This window comes from Acartia tonsa, chromosome 8 (genome assembly GCF_053477335.1).
Source record: "Acartia tonsa isolate MP-2025a chromosome 8, ASM5347733v1, whole genome shotgun sequence".
Taxonomy (NCBI): Eukaryota; Metazoa; Arthropoda; class Copepoda; order Calanoida; family Acartiidae; genus Acartia; species Acartia tonsa.
This window is the reverse complement of record NC_137267.1, coordinates 30834035-30852300: the sequence shown is the minus strand read 5'-3', so window position 1 is coordinate 30852300 and position 18266 is coordinate 30834035. Positions and strand designations below refer to the sequence as shown.

The window sequence follows — 18266 nt, the reverse complement described above, 5'->3', positions numbered from 1 at the left end:
AGTCATTCCTAAAAAGGACAGAAATTCCCTTCCTTGGGTATAGGAAGGCTATTTACTTTCCTTTTTCTTAGAAATTCTCAGTAAGGAAGGTGATTTCTGTCCACTATCTTACAAATTCTCACTAAAGGAAGGTGACCTCTGTCCACCATCTTACAAATTCTTCCTAATTCTTAGAAATTCTTCCTTTTCCTCACTATTACAACTATGCTTAATAAATCTACCTTATTTACCCAAATTCTCACTTATTCTCAGAAATTCTACCTTAATTACACAAATTCTCCCTTATTCTAAGAAGACCTACCTTATTCTAGCAAATTCTTCCTTATTCTAAGAAATACTTCCTAATTCTATGAAAATCTACCTTATTATAAGACATTCTTCCTTATTCTAAGAAAATCTACCTTATTCTAAGACATTCTTCCTTATTCTAAGAAAATCTACCTTATTCTAAGACATTCTTCCTTATTCTAAGAAATTCTTCCTTATTCTAATAAGATCTACCTTATTCTAAGAAATACTTCCTAATTCTATGAAAATCTACCTTATTATAAGACATTCTTCCTTATTCTGAAAAAATCTACCTTATTCTAATAAGATCTACCTTATTATAAGACATTCTTCCTTATTCTAAGAAAATCTACCTTATTCTAAGACATTCTTCCTAATTCTAAGAAAATCTACCTTATTCTAAGACATTCTTCCTTATTCTAAGAAATTCTTCCTTATTCTAATAAGATCTACCTTATTCTAAGAAATACTTCCTAATTCTATGAAAATCTACCTTATTATAAGACATTCTTTCTTATTCTGAGAAAATTTACCTTATTCTAATAAGATCTACCTTATTATAAGACATTCTTCCTTATTCTAAGAAAATCTACCTTATTCTAAGACATTCTTCCTTATTCTAAGAAATTCTTCCTTATTCTAAGAAATTCTTCCTTATTCTAATAAGATCTACCTTATTCTAAGAAATACTTCCTAATTCTATGAAAATCTACCTTATTCTAAGACATTCTTCCTTATTCTAAGAAAATCTACCTTATTCTAAGACATTCTTCCTTATTCTAAGAAAATCTACCTTATTCTAAGTAATTCTTCCTTTTCCTTACTAATTCTCTCTTATTTTCAGATAACCTAGCTTATTCTATGAAGTTCTTCCTTAATTCCCCTAATTCTTCCTTTTTCTCAGATAATTTTCCTAATTTATATTGGGATATCATAACTGAAATAGAGGTATAGAGAATATATAAATTCTGCCTTTTCACCTTCCTTATTCTCTCAAAATCTTGGTTTTTCTCACATATATTTCCTTATGTTTATTGGGATATCAGAACAAGATGTGTAGGATAAGTTTGGGTTGTATCTTTTGACCTGAAATATTTGTTTGTACTTTAGAGGAGGAACCCCAGTCTGTAAAACAAATATGAAATTATCTTAAGAAATAATAGTACATTCAGTATTTTTTTGGTTGTATCTTTTGACATTTAGTGTTTATGTTTTAATTCATAAAATTATTGATAATATTAACATAATTTTACTGAGAAATAAACCTTATAATAACAGGATAGCAGAAAATAAGAACAGGAGTCTTTATAATCCTTCACTAGCCAACACATACAAATATTAGACCAAGACCAAAAAAGTAATAATTTCAAAACAAATTTAAATATATTGTTTTTTTTTACTGATATTTTCTTCAATAACTATATGTAATTATCAATCCTTTTATAAAAGTAACAGGATGTTTGTCTGGGCTCCCAAGAGAAATTGCTTAAAGAAAAAGTTCCTACCCTACCCATCAGAAAAAAATTAATTTCCTTGTCAAAAATAAAATACCAGGCTTAGAGTCAGACATTTTTATTTGATTAATTACCCTAAGTGTCCATGGAAGCCTCTAGTGGCGTAGCTGCTAGTCTCAACCAATGTAATGTTTTTTTTCACATTCCTATTTATGTGGTACAAACTCTATAGAAGGTTGGCAACTTATTTTTTTCGACGGAAGTGATTGAACTCAAAACAGCTGATAATTATGAAATCAATTCAAGGGCGTACATTGAAGTTTTACTATTTAACCAAAAGGGGGGGAAAAGTTTAATAAATAGACAATAGAAAAAAAATAAATAGAAAGTTGTAATTGATTAATTAAACTTGGAAATTAAAATCATTTTACCGGCCATTATCTTATCCCTTAGATCTTGAAGACTGGTTTTCACACATTATCCACCCCATAAACTGCATACGGAAGCAAAGGTTTTCTATAATTAGGGTCGTTCCGTCCATGTGTTAGCTTTTTTCGTTTATTTAGACATTCAAAACATGCGGATTTTTTACAACTTTTTGTATGAAACTAGCGGCTGCGTCCCTAGCCTTTGGTGGCTTTGTATTTCAATGGGTAGAAAAGAGCAGAATAGACTAAAACCATCCCTAGACTTAAATTAAAATAAAAAAGTTGCCTAAAACCATCCTGTACCTATGTAAAGGTTCTCTACAATGGAGAACCTAATCGGTTCAGCGGTTAGCGATATCCTTCTTTACTTTTTATAATTGGAATAGCGGCTGCGCCCCTGGCATCTAGTAGACTCTTTCTGTTGAGGGGTAAGGAGGTGGAAGAAAAATAGCCTAAAACCATCCCAAGGCTTAAATATAAAATAGCCTAAAACCATCCCGGGACCTATGGGAAGGTTCTCTACAATGGAGAACCTAATCGGTTCAGCGGTTAGCAAGATCCTTTGTTACAGACCAAAAAAGGCTTACTACTTTATATAATACTAGCGGCTACGCCCCTAGAAGCCTCTAGGGGCACTGCACTGGTAGGAGAAGGAAAAGTCGACCTCATCCTATTTTAAATTTGAGTTTCCAAAGAGTTATAAAAATAATTTTTTGGGGGGAGAGGGAGGTTAGGACACCCTCTCGAAAAATAGTTTAAAACCTTCCCAGGACCTATAAGAAGCTTCACTGTAAAGGAGAACAATATCGGTTCAGCGGTTAGCGAGATCCTTTGGGACAGACAACAAACGCTTACTACTTTATATAATAGGACTAGCGGCTACGCCCCTAGAGGCCTCTAGGGACACGTAATTTTTTTTCTCTTATCAATCTATTTTAAAATCAGCTATTTACCAAAAATATTTTTTCGCTGATAGATTGTGTTAGTTATGTTTTTTTCCCGGGACATATGAGAAGCTACCCTGTTAAGGAGAACCCGATCGGCTCAGCGGTTAACAAGATCCTTCGGTACAAACTTACAAACACAGAGACATCCTGTTACTTTATTATAAGGATTTATTTATATATGTAACATGGGTTATTTTTTAACATTTTATTAATGGAAGACAATTGTTTCACTATTAAACAGATCATCGGTTCCAATTAAAATGTATAAAAAGAGTTACATCTTTATATAATAGGATAATTATCCTATTCATCATACTTTGGGAATAATGATTCCTAGGACAACAAGGTACAATATCATATGCAAGGCATCTCTCTAATCAAATCCTAATAAAAAAGTACATATATATAAACAGTATCCTGTATTTAACAGTTTAAACATTTTTACAGTAACACATTTATAGTCGGATTATTTAGTTCTGACACTCTAAAGTTTTAATGTTCTTCTTTCCCGCCGTTTTAGAGCTTCAGTTTTATGGATGTTGTCATCCTTTTTAAAACTAAAATAAGGGTTGTGGGTTGACCTCCCCTCACCTTAGGTGCCCTTAAAGGCCTTGAGGAGCGCAACTACTAGTCAATATTCAAAATTAACATTGTGTGTTTGTGTATATCTGTCAATACCTGTGATTATATATGTATATCGAAAGCTCTCGCTAACTGCTAGACCAATTTCTGGTTCTCCTTTGCATAAATTGGGGAAGGTACCCCCACTCTCCCAAGAGAAATTACTTAGATAAAGAGGGTACAATGGGCTGTTTAATAATAGTCCCCAAAGTTTTATTATAATGATTCTTATTCGTTGGTTTATTACCTTGTGGAATATAGTGAATTTTGATTCTTTGATTTTTTGTGTTCAAACGTTTCAACCACAAATTTTTAAGGAGTAATTTTGTGTATCATCATTGGGTTGTACATCAATTTAATGGCCATTGTATTATCCCTTTACATCACTGGAAAAATCTGAGAAGAAACAAATTTAAAATCAAATTAACCAGCATAAAAACTAAAGGCATTAATAGTTAAAGTATGTAGAATGCCTTGGCTCCAAACAGTCACAACTCATTACCAATTCCATTTAGGACTTCTCCGACAAAGGTTTTGCAATCAAAATGGTGGTTGTGTGATGGGTGTTAGTGTTACTTAACCTAATACCTCGGGTGTTTGGGCAGTTATTTTGGTTTGTTGGACCTGGCGTTTGAGTTAAATGATAATACCCAGGGATATAATGGGATAAGATAATGGCTAATAAAATTATGTAAATCTCAATGTTAAAACACAAAATTACCCCTTCTGTAGATTACAATTACAAACATTTGGACACTAAACTTAATACACCAACCAATTAAAATTTATTAAAAGTCCTCACAGTTGTTAAGCCAACTAATAAGAAAATGTTATTGTAAATATTTTTGGACTTGTGTAATTAACAGCCCAATGTCCCCTTTCTCTCTCTCTCTCTGCAAACACCAATATTCTCTGTTTATGTAATACTTTTTGAACCATGGTAGCGCGTACATCCCCAATGATGATGCACAAAATTATCCCTTCTATAGATTAAAATTAGTGGTTGAAACGTCTGAACACTTAATTAACCAACCAATGAAAATTCACTCAAGTGCGTAAAGTTGTATAAACTTACAAATAATAAAACATTATAATAAAACTTTGGGGACTAGTGTAATAAACAGACCATTGTCCCCTCTCTCCCTGAAATAATAAAAGTATAAACAAAATTAAACATGGATGACAGCATCCATAAAAGCGAAGCTCTAAAACGGTAGGACTTACGGACACTAACACATGTATAGTGTCAGAACTGAATAATCAGAATATAAAAAAAGGAGTCAAGGCAAAATTGTGAGTAAATTTGTTGGAAAAACTTCTTGATAGAGGATAATGTTTATGGACATATTTAATTTTTTTGGACTTGATTATAGAGTAGCTTTGCTTATAATATTGTACTTTGTTGTCCCAGGAATCACTATACCAACAAATTATAACAATCGGATTATTAGATCACATAAAAATTTGTTGTTAAAAAAGTAAAGAACCAACATGTTTAAAATGGACGTACGGACATTCTGGTAATGATTATAGAGTTGCTACGCTTTCTTAATCATACCTAAATACTAAAGGAATCACCATGAAATCGACAGGATAATTCTAACATGCCTAAATTAATGAAAAAAGCTATCTCTCTCAGACGTACGGACTGACGGACGGACGGACCAACTCTAACTATAGAAAAGCTTCGCTTTTTAAAAAGAATGACAATATCTATAAAAATGAAGCTCTGAAATCAGAAGGACCTCATTGTTATAGGAATCATCATGCCAAGTTTTAAATTGATAAAACAATTTTAACTGTTTAAATTAACGAAAAAAGCTAACTGTTACATACAGACGGACCAACCCTAATTATAGAAAACCTTTGCTTCTACCACTTTGAAGTCTCAGGGATCTAAAGGGATAAGATTATGTGTTCAATTTTTCAACTATAAGTTAAGTCAGTATTTAAATTATGTATCGTACAGACTTTAAGGTTAAAGAAAACATTCACATTTTTAAAAGAAAATATACAATTTAACATTAGCGATTGGGTGGGGTGGGGGAGGGTAGATATATAGATAAATACTATGCTAATTTTTGTACAGTTTACATGATTTGTAATTTACATAATTCTAATCTTACGTAACTCCAGTCTTGTATATTTTAATGTTTTTATGCAATCTTAGTTCATTATCAATAAATAATTGCTATTCTGCATAATTTTACACATTGCTATCGTGTTATATAAAGATAAATGATGATCACTGTTCAAAAAGTTTAATTCAAATATTTCTGGAGAGAACACAAAAACTTTCTTTATACCCCAAATAGTACAAATTCATAGTACGCCCTTGCATCCATTACATAATTATCAGCTGATTTATAGACAGACTGAAAATTAAGTTGCCAACCATTTGAGGGGGGGGAGGGTGTACTTTTCATTATATACAAATATCTGACTCTCTGCCTGGGTTTTTATTTTATTATTGTAAAGAAATTTTTTTTTTTTTTTGGGGGGGGGATGATTTTCCATTTTGGTATAATATTTGTATCAGTTGGCAAGTAGAACAGATTATTGATACAGCTAGTGTGTTTTACAGACTGGGGTTCCTCCTCTAAAGTACAAACAAATATTTCAGGTCAAAAGATACAACCCAAACTTATCCTACACATCTTGTTCTGATATCCCAATAAACATAAGGAAATATATGTGAGAAAAACCAAGATTTTGAGAGAATAAGGAAGGTGAAAATGCAGAATTTATATATTCTCTATACCCCTATTTCAGTTATGATATCCCAATATAAATTAAAAAAATTATCTTAGAAAAAGGAAGAATTAGGGGAATTAAGGAAGAACTTCATAGAATAAGCTAGGTTATCTGAAAATAAGAGAGAATTAGTAAGGAAAAGGAAGAATTACTTATAATAAGGTAGATTTTCTTAGAATAAGGAAGAATGTCTTAGAATAAGGTAGATTTTCTTAGAATAAGGAAGAATGTCTTAGAATAAGGTAGATTTTCTTAGAAATAGGGAAGTATTTCTTAGAATAAGGAAGAATTTTTTGGAATAAGGTAGATTTTCTTAGAATAAGGAAGAATGTCTTATAATAAGGTAGATTTTCATAGAATTAGGAAGTATTTCTTAGAATAAGGTAGATCTTATTAGAATAACTAAGAATTTCTTAGAATAAGGAAGAATGTCTTAGAATAAGGTAGATTTTCTTAGAATAAGGAAGAATGTCTTATAATATGGTAGATTTTTATAGAATTAGGAAGTATTTCTTAGAATAAGGTAGATCTTATTAGAATAACTAAGAATTTCTTAGAATAAGGAAGAATATCTTAGAATAAGGTAGATTTTCTTAGAATAAGGAAGAATGTCTTATAATTAGGTAGATTTTCATAGAATTAGGAAGAATTTCTTAGAATAAGGAAGAATGTCTTAGAATAAGGTAGATTTTCTTAGAATAAGGAAGAATGTCTTAGAATAAGGTAGATTTTCTTAGAATAAGGAAGAATTTCTTAGAATAAGGTAGGTTATCTGAGAATAAGGGAGAATTTGTAAGGACAAGGAAGAATTTCTTAGAATAAGGTAGATTATCTGAGAATAAGGAAGAACATGGAGGTATTGGGTTAATTTTCTTAGAATTAGGAAGAATAAGTGAGATTTAGGAAGGTGATTTTTATCCTCTTTTTCAGATATGTAAGAAAAAGGAGAGTGATTTTTGTCCATATTTGAGATATCTGAGAAAAAGGAAGATGATTTCTGTCCTTTTTGGAAGGGAATTTCTGTCCTTTTTAGGAATGACTTCATTTCCTTCATATGATCCGGACGTTCTAGTAAAGATTTTAGATTTGCTACGCTTTCTAAATTGTATCTATTTTAGATATCATCATGCAAAGTTTAAAATCGATAGGACAATTTTAACTTGTCTAAATTAATGAAAAGAAGTAACTGTTATGGACGTTCGGAAGGACAGACCGACCCTAATCGACAATTTTTATAAACCCTGGAACCGATACTGGTAAAAAACAGTTGAAAAGCAGTGAATAGGGAAAAAAAAGGCATTTTATACTGTCAAAAAAACCTTATCAATCACACTACGGCGTTAAATAGTAATAAAAACGTCTGGAAAACAGTAAGGGTTCCACATAATTTAAACTTACACAATTTTAACTTCTGGGTTTTGAAAGTCTGTTTGATTTACAATTTACTTTTAAAGAACAAATCAGCTGCAAAGAGGACAAAATATTAATTAAAGCCTATTTTGATAGGGATCTAAAGGGATAAGACAATGGCCTAAAAATTGTTGTGCATTCCCAATGTTGACACAAAACTACTTCTTTTGCAAATACAATTGGCGGTTGAAAAATTTGGACACATAACTACATAAACTAACCTGTCAAAATTCGATAAAAGTCCCCAAGGTTTATAAGCCAACGATTAAGAAAACGTTATTATGAGACTTTGGGGACTTTTGCAATGAACAGCCCAATCCCCCCTCCCCCCTCCCGCCCCTCTCCCCCTGCTATTTTGATGCTTTCATCCAAAGTAGGCATGAAGCACGTATATGTATAAGGTAAAACTTTTTAAACAATACAAATCTCTGAATTAGAATAATCCACCAAACTTAATATCTATATTTTCACAGTATGGGACTGTATATAAAAATGAATAATTTCTCAGGGAAGGAGATTATAGCAAATAAACAAATCTGTCTTATGATCTTTATGTTGAAAATAATATCTTTGGTAGCTTTAAGGTGGTTGTGGAGTAATTGGGTCCAAGGTCCAACTGCCCCTATAGGCCTCTAGAGTCCCTTGAAGGTTGGGGGGAGGCGCCTAGCGGCAATTTATTTTTGTTTTTCATTGTAGTGGCAATTTCTCTTGGAATGTTACCAATTCCAAAATAGTTATAAACATTCTCAGATCTATGATACGGTACATTGTAAAAATGTAGAACCATATCGGTTCAGCGGTTAGCGAGATTCTTCGGTACACACAAACACGCATAGAGATCCTGTTACTTTTATATATGGATTAATTAAGTATTTAAATTGCCATGCTTAATAAAAGCTTCACTACTATTGGAGATAATCGGCTTTGCTTTGTAATAATTTTATTGCAAGCTATCGATCAAAGGGGTTGTTGGTAATTTTATGTTTTGCCATTGACCTTTTGACACTTTGAACATACTAACATACTGTGTTAGTAGATTTTTAAAAGTGAATAAAGGTTTTGACTTAAAATATATTATCCACCTGTTTTTAAAACGGGCTATTTTTAGGCTTATTTCATTTATGTTAGATTAAGCAGAAATATAAATATTGTAAGTGGTAATTTGGTAAAGATATACCAAGCTGTGATTTTGCCGTTTAAAAAAATATAATGCCAATTTCACCTTTGATTGCACAACCCTTTTCTGGAAGTTTTCGACATGGTAATTTGTTATGCCTGTAAACGATACAAGGCATTCTTCCTACTCAAACACCATTGGCAGCGGTAGGTATCATATTTAACGTCTCTAGTATTACACATTGTTGTCCAGACTTTAACCCTACATGTCCCCAATACGACAAGCGGGTACGCAATCATTTACGGCAAGAATTTTACTTTTTAAAAATGTTTTATCCAATAATATTTATTAATTTTATGTACATAAAGATAAGCATAAATCTCGGGTTCTGCAGACGCGTTCATTAAGAGTATTTTTAACAACCAGTATGTGTGACCGCAGCCACTTGTCATATTTTGCTCGTATAATAAAATTTCGCAGCAAAGTTAAACTGTCTATAGGAATGGATGTAGAATATACGTTAATATTATGACAGGGAAAGAGTTGTCGTCAATTAGGTTGGAAAACAGTAAAAGTGTCTGACTATGACGTCAGAAAAAATTAACAACTACCAATGAGAGGCCGCTATATGTATATTTTACCATTGTGAATACTGGCTTCTCATTGGTTAATTGTTAATTTTTCTGACGTCATAGTCAGACACTTTTACTGTGGCCATTAGGTTGCTGTTATTTATTGGTCAGTTCTTTTGTTCAGCATGAGGGGAGGGGATTGAGTAAAGGGAGTGGAAGGAGGGTATCGTTATTTTAGCCTGCAACATGTTTCACTTTGTTAGAAAAGATGAAAATCTGGTGTAAGATCCAAGTAATAATATATCCATTTCTTTAAGGAATCTACATGCACAACCGATAAAATTTGGAATAAAAACATTATACGCAGCCGATACACCCTGTTTAAATATTTTCCATTTATTCCATAACTAAGCCGCATCGTAAGTGGAGAAAGTCACTCAAAAAACATGCATGTAACATAATAAATATGAGGGATTATCTCTTTTTTAGGGGTTTTCTATCCCACTTCTTCATTCTTATAACATCATATGTCTGATTTTTGAGTGACTTTGTCCACTTACAGCCGCATCTTTTACAACAAAAAATGACAGCTGCAGCAGAAGTGCCCTAATATATGCAGCTGCCAGCCCTTTGTAAATCGTGATATTTTGCTGGTTGAAATTGGCAAAATAATTGGATATTTTGATTTACCATGCTCATAATACAAATTCAAACACATCATAGCATTCAGCTAAACTGTTCAGAGCGTATCTTCTCCTCATAATACAAATTCAAACACATCATAGCATTCAGCTAAACTGTTCAGAGCGTATCTTCTCTATAATTAAGTATACCATGCACTATATATGGTCACTTTTCCAATGATAACACACCGAAGAACGGAATAAAATATTTCAAGCCCAAAAAGCAAAGCTTAATTAATTTTATTCCTAAACGGCAAATGTAGAGACATCGTTATTAACTTCTATTACTTACTTTATTGCTGTATTTTTAAAAGCAAAGCATTTCTATAATTATGGTATGTCCGTAGTACGTCCGTCTGTACGTTGTAGTTAGTTCCTATCGTTAATTAAAGCTTGCTAGAATGGTCCTGTCAACTTCAAACTTTGCATGATAATTCTTGTATCAGTCGGGTACGATTTAGAAAGCGTAGCAACTCTATAATCGTTACCAGAAAGCCCCTACATAAGTTTGGAACATGCTGATTTAATCTTTTTTTTGTCAACAATTTTCTGACACTCCACAAGCGTTTATGTTCGTTTGTCGATCAGTGTTATTTTAGAGCTTCACTTTTATGAATATTGTCATCCTTGTTTATTTGTGTATACATTAAAATAATAGTTATCTTTAAGCATTATTTTAATAAACTTGACAAATTTTCATGTATTAGTATATTTTATTTAAAGTTGTTTTTTGTTGGGATGTTGTCCTAATTTTAGACATAATTGTCTTGATTGAATATATATTATTTACCTTTTATTATGGCCCTTTTTTATAAAAAAAACAAGAATGACAACATCCATAAAAGCAAAGAACTGAATAATCAGAATAAAGATGTATAAGAGTCAAAGCAAAATTGTATGTAAATTTGCTGAAAAACTGCTTTATACAGGATAATGTTTATGACATACTTATATTTTTAGGACTTGATTATAGAGTTGCTTCGCTTATAACATTATACTTTGTTGTTCCAGGAATCAAAATCAGATCAATTGGATGATTAGATCACATAAAAATTTGTTGTTAAAAAAGTAAAAAATCAACATGTTTAAAATGGACGTACAGACATTCTTGTAATGATTATAGAGTTGCTACGCTTTCTAAATCGTAACTAAATACTAAAGGAATCACCATACAAAGTTTGAAATCGATAGGACAATTCTAACATACCTAAATTAACGGAAAAAGCTATCCGTCTGTGACGGACGTACGGACCGACTGACGGACCGACCCATATTATAGAAAAGCTTCGCTTTTAAAAATTCTTTGCATCACTGTACAAAATACAGAAAAGTTTCTAAAACAACAAGAGTAAAATGTGCAAAAGAAGCGCAGAAGAATAGAGGTTCTTCAATATTTACTAACAACTACAGCATGACCCTCGAAAAAGTATTTTTAAGCATCTGCAGCCCATATTTCTCAATGAATTATCAAAAAATGTATATGTCCTTGTTCTCTGTAGATTTCCACATAAGTAGATATAAAAATATTTTTTTTACATCAATTAACAGCTGAGATTTTTAGAGCCAAAGTTTTGAAAAAGTGGCTGAGGAAAAAGTAACTTTTCAAGAAAAAATGTTTTTTAAAGTGAAATGACGTGTTTTCCTCATAATTTCAATACTTTTTATAAAACTTATAAAAAGATGTTTCCAAGAAATTTATTTCATGCTGAAAGCACTTTTTTCACTTGCTCTAAAAGGCATTTTTAGATTAGTGTAAATTGCAAAAACATCCTTACAGAAAGAAATCCTATAAAAAATAGTAGCAAATTGAAAGTTTACATAAACAGAAATCAAACACTTTTTATTTTATCAAAATAAGTTAAAAAACGAAAAAGTTACAGCTACAAACTTTTATTAAACATTTAACAATTTAAATGAATTTTATGTGTCTTAGATTAATTTGATGAGTGGGCGTGAATTTATTGGTAAAGGTTGCGGTAATGAGCATAAATTGGGGAGGGGTTTATTTAAGGTCATATTAATAAGTGGGAGATATTATAAGATTTGAGGGAAAATGGTTATAAGAAAAATGTATTCAGTAAAATTTAAAAAGTAGTTTTTTATATGTAAAAGTAACTTTTTTTAATGCAATAAAAAATGTATCAATTGTAAACTTGCTCTTCTTTCTTATTTGTTTTTTAACTGGTTGATAAAAAGTAATATACTAATAAAAACTAAGAAATATTTAGCAATATCCAGTTTCTCAAGCACTTTTTCCAAACTTTGGCTTTAAAAATCTCGGCTGTTAATTGATGTAAAAAAAATATTTTGATATCCTTTGATGTAGAAAATTATAGAGAACAAGTACATATGAATCTTTTAATATTTTATTGAGAAATATAGGCTGCAGATGCTTAAAAATACTTTTTCGAGGGTCATGCTGTATATCCACAATTAACGCAGCAATAACTTTGTCTAACAAAATTAACGATAAACCAAATTTATGTTAGAAATGATCATAAATGTATAACAATTTTTGGAGGCTTTCAAAAGTGGCATAAAAGCTGTAGCAAATTTTAGCGGGCAATGCCAAGAATGGACATAATATGACATTTTAGTAAAGTGGCCCGTTTAGCAACATAAAGATACAATACATAACGAGTGGCCTTGCTCGTTTTAAAAATGCTCGCAATATTTACGCATAAATTCGGGTTAAAAATCTGGCAGAAATTTGTGGCGTAATTTTAACATTTTTCATTGAAACAAATTTCGTAGAAGATATATATTCGCTAATATTATAAAGTTTATATAAAAAGACAACAATTATTTTGAAAGCGGATAAAATAAAATAGGTGGTTACCCTCAAGTGCCTACTTGAGCACAGAACCCCCCCCCCTCTTCCTTCTGTCCATTTCAAAAAATATTAAAAATATGTGGGGAGAAGTTTTTGTTTGCTATTTTACATTAAATTGGGTACTAGACAGCCCCGCAGGTATTAGCCCTGAAGGGTAAGGGACCTCACCTGGGCTAAAAAGAAACTGTTATATTGAATTTACAACCAAATATACTTGATATGCACTTTAATGTAAAGCACCTAATGAAAAAATACCTCCCCTGTACCTAAGCAGAATCTAAAAAATTGTTTACCCTTTTTACATAAGGATACCAATGCAAATAAAAAAATAAGTATATCAATTGTTGTTTTGTAAGCACACTTATGTTCGTAACACCTCAAAGATTTTGCCATTTTTATACCATTATTCAACATCACATTTTTTTGTAAGTGAAAAATATTGCAAATCTGTAATAAGAAACAAAAACGTTTTGAAGCAAGTTTTTAAGTAGTTTATTTATCTTAATCCTTATATAAAAGTAAAAGGATCTGTGTAACCGCAGCGTTACTTCTTATGGGTCCTTAGAAGGTTTATGACTATTTTGGAGGAGGGTTCTATCAACCTCCCAAGATAAATTGCCCCTAGAAAAAATAACCCTCCAAAATATTTATTTGATCTTTCTTTTAAAAACTAAAATTGAAATTTGGGGAGTGGGAAGTGGCGGCCGAATTCCCCTTCACCCACACCACCAGAGCCGTTAATAATAAGTAATTCAATAAAATATTTTTTTTCTCGCTCTTAAATCGAAAAGATCTTGCGTAGCTCCTCTAAATATAAATACCATAATAGTTATTTCTCGCATCGTATTATAAACGGCTTTCCGCGGATATAGAATGTACAATTATAAGATTAAAACCAGTTTTTTAGCCACTAGGTGCCGTAGGACTAGGCACGGGCTAAAAAAACTGGTTTTAATCTTATGATTGTACATTTTTATATTCGTAGAAAGCTGGATATAATACGATGCTAGACATAGTTTTTTCGTATGGATGAGAACCGGTTCCTATCCACCGGATTCGAATGAATACGAGAAACAAAATCAACATTATTTTATCTGTTTAAATTCTAAGATTATGGATTCAAAAATGTTCTAAAGTTATAAATGTTGAAATAATAATCTAATTTTTTAAATTTGCATTTTTCTGAAATTAATTTTGAAATGTCCAATGAAGCGAATAATAGACGGTTGCGATTAAAATCATTAACCCTAATCTCTAATGTCCCCAATTCCACTTTTCTTCTTTATCTTTTATTTTATCTGCGTAAAACACAGGAAAGAAAAGAAGAAAAGAAAAGTTGAATAAAATATTCATATAAAATTTAAATTTTGTAGTATCTATATCCTACTTGCAGGTTATAAGTGGCCAGCAAATCATACTGATTTCTTCAAATAGGATTTTGTTTCTTATATTAGACGTACATGTTTGTGTTTTATCGGTGGCGTGCAAATGTTTTTCTATAGGGTTGCGCGTTAAATCCAAAAGGGAGTGGGGAGATTGATCATACGGGAGTGTAAAACAGACAACAAGTGGGGTCTATTTTTAGTATTACGGAGGGTGTCCACTAGACTATAAAAGTTTTAAAGATTTTTAATCAATATAATAGATTTGAAATCTGCATAAAATTTTAAGGATTTTTTATAAAATTAGTTTTTTATATAATTCTTTATTTAAAGGCGCAAATACAAATTAAGTTAAATAATTTTGAGATCTGTGATTGGTGGATTGAAAACTATCTGCGCTCTGATTGGAGAAGCTTAAGTGACGTACATCATTCAACCAATTAGAGCGTAGGTAGTTTCCAATCCAGCTATCCTATTGGTCAAAATTTATTAACTTAAATCGTATTTGCGCCTTTAAATAAAGAATTATATAAAAAACGAATTTTATAAAAAATCCTTAAAATTTTATGCAGATTTCAAATCTATTATATTGATTAAAAATCTTTAAAACTTTTATAGTCTAGTGTCCACCCACTAATCAAAAGTCCAAAAAGTGTTTTACATTGACTCACCCCTTCTTGACTTTACTAAAGGGGTGTAGTCCCTTTTCAAGAGTAGATGGGTGTAAGGAATGGACACCAACTCCTTAATTTTTCCAGTAGGTTTATCTGCACGCCTTTGGTTTAGCTAAATTGTATTATTTAAACACTAAAATACGTTCCAGCACGTCAAATTCGCACTATTTAGATTTTAAATAAATATTTTTATAAACATATTTTTTAAAACTTACGATCGATCAAACAATCAAAAATCATATAATAAGATTTAATGATATTAAATTGAATAGAATATTAAGATCAATAATGCCTAAATTTTAGTTAAACTTTCTGGAGTTATCCAAACCAGACCGAATTATGGCAGCTGTCCTACATTTCTCCATATTATAAGAGCATATTAATGCATCAAAGACACTGTGTTTAAAACCAAAAATATTTTTTTAGGCCTATCTATAATACAAAGTAAAACCATGTCTGTCCGTTCGTGTGTCTGGCTAATAATATCAGTAACCTCTGAATTAATTGAACTCTACTCTTCATGGTATAAAGCTAATTGTCCTGTTTACTTGATTGATTGATTAGCCTCGTCAGAGCTTCGTCAAGTCAGTTTGTTGAATTATCTGTTCATGTTATGCCCTCATCAAGTTGTAGAAAATCTGCCGCCATTTTAGGTTGGGTCCATAGGGATAAAACATCTAGGTTAGTAGGGTTATTCGGGCATTCAAACAGATGTAAAGTTGTGTGTGGTGATTGGTTGCATAAAGTGCAACTTTCGTCAGGTTTTTCTCCTATTCTGTGTAGATAGGAGTTAAGGATTCTGCTGTATCCACATCGTCGAGGAAGAGCCTGTACGAGGTGCATCTACCTGGAGCACAACAACACCAGAGCCCCAGCAAAGTCTTCTACCCTACTCCTCCCAGAGGATTTATCAAGTCCTGTTTACTTGTGGAGGTTGGTACACTCCCAACCCCCAAAAAAGAAAAAAAGTCTCTCCCATTTAAAAAAAATTTCTTTAGGAGCCTTCAGCTTATAAAAATATAATTATCCTTATACTAAAGTAACAGGATGACTGTGTGTCTGTGTATCTGTGTGTCTGTACCGAAGGATCTCGCTAACCGCTGAACCGATCGGGTTCTCCTTAACAGGGTAATTTCTCATAGGTCCCAGGAAGGTTTATAACTATTTTTTGGGGGTGTGGGACACCCCCAACCCTCCCAAAAAAATCCCCCCCCCCCCAGATTTTTTTTTTACTTTTTCTTTAAAAATTTAGAATAAGAAATTTGGTTATTAAATTTGACTCTCTCCTCCTAAAGTGCCTCTAGAGGCCTATATTCTATATTCTATATAGTAGGAGAGACTCCCAAACACCTCTTGGAGCAAAGCCCTAGAGGCTAGGGCGAAGCCAATGGTATAAATCATAAGGAATTAAGAAATCAGAACTGATGTTTAAATTTATGTGTTGTCACCAATGATAAATCATTTCTTTTTAGAGTACTACTCTTTAATTTTACCAAGTCGCAGGTCTGCTGTTAACAATTAAAGAGATCGAATTGCTTCAGAAATTAATTACCCTTTGAATAATATTTTTATTTGTTATTTTAAAGTCGTCCAATGATTTTAAGATGAAGATAAAATCTGTCATTATATTGAAAGAAAGTGTAAAAACGTTACATTGTTCTAAATGTTGTTATCCTTGTTTATTTTTGCTATTACTTGTTGATACGTACAGTGTAACATGCATTATACAGATATCAAATACCAAAATAAATTAATTTTGCGATTTAAAATTTACTAAAATAAGTCATTTTTTTTGCTTTTTTTTGCTTTTTATACAATATAATTATACATATTATCACTATTCATTTTTTATCTTCGTGTGTTTTTACATTGGAGGACATAATCGTCTGATTTAAAATAGCAAAAATTTGATGCATTTAATGGACATAGCCATTAATCTATTAAACCATAAAAGAGCACATTTTTAACATCATTTAATCCTTAGTAGAAAAAATGAAATATTTTTCGTTAGTTGCGATGCTATTTTGTATATGTAGTTATTGTGAGATAGATAGATAGAAAAATAGATAGATTGTAAAGGCAGTAATTATTTAATTGTTTACGGACATAGATAGATAGATATATAGATCTTACCTTATATTGACACATGGTATGCTTGGGTGTAAATGAACAATAGTCTTGAGATAGAACTATTGGAACCATGGATACGTAGATAAACACTGCAAACTAAAATAAAAGATGTGTTAGAGAGTTAGATAAATAGATTAACATTTTGTGTATATATGTACAAGTAATTTATAGATAATGGCGGCTACAGCCTAAAACAATTCGACAGGTTAATTCTAAAATTAAAATTGCCAAAAAAACCTGCATGGACTTATAAGAAGCTTCGATTAGATGAGAACCATATCGGTTCGGTGGTTCGCGAGATCCTTCGCCAGAGACAAAAAATGCTTATTTCCTTATATAATAGGATAGGATAGATATAAAAAGACATATAACAATTTAATTAATAAATACATGGATAAATAGAAATATAAGAGATGAGACAATATAGCTCTGTTTTGATTGTAGTTATTTTAGATAGATTAATAGGCATATAGATAAATATATAGATATATAAGCAGACAGATAGACAGATAGATAAATAGATGAAGATGTTTGTATGAAGGACAAGACAATATAGTTATGGTTTGCATGTAGAAATAGATAGATAGATTAATAGGCATGAAGATAGGTAGATAGATAGATAGATATATGAAGATGCTTGTAAAAAGGACAAAACAATATAGTTATGGTTTGTATGTAGAAATGGATAGATAGATTAGTAGGCATGAAGATAGGTAGATAGATAGATAGATATATGAAGATGCTTGTAAAAAGGACAAAACAATATAGTTATGGTTTGTATGTAGAAATAGATAGATAGATTAATAGGCATGAAGATAGGTAGATAGATAGATAGATATATGAAGATGCTTGTAAAAAGGACAAAACAATATAGTTATGGTTTGTATGTAGAAATAGATAGATAGATTAATAGGCATATAGATAGGTAGATAGATAGATAGATATATGAAGATGCTTGTAAAAAGGACAAGAC

The 18266-nt window shown here is 31.4% G+C and overlaps 1 protein-coding gene across 2 annotated transcripts in view; it reads right to left on the bottom strand.

Moving 5' to 3' along the window:
- Positions 1-18266, bottom strand: part of LOC145326484 (CRISP/Allergen/PR-1-like) — a 66823-nt gene that overhangs the window by 30445 nt on the left and 18112 nt on the right. For both annotated transcript variants that reach the window (XM_080169853.1, XM_080169852.1), the window contains exon 4: positions 17297-17389. In XM_080169853.1, the coding sequence (XP_080025979.1) occupies positions 17297-17389 (93 nt within the window). The remainder of the gene's footprint in view (positions 1-17296; positions 17390-18266) is intronic.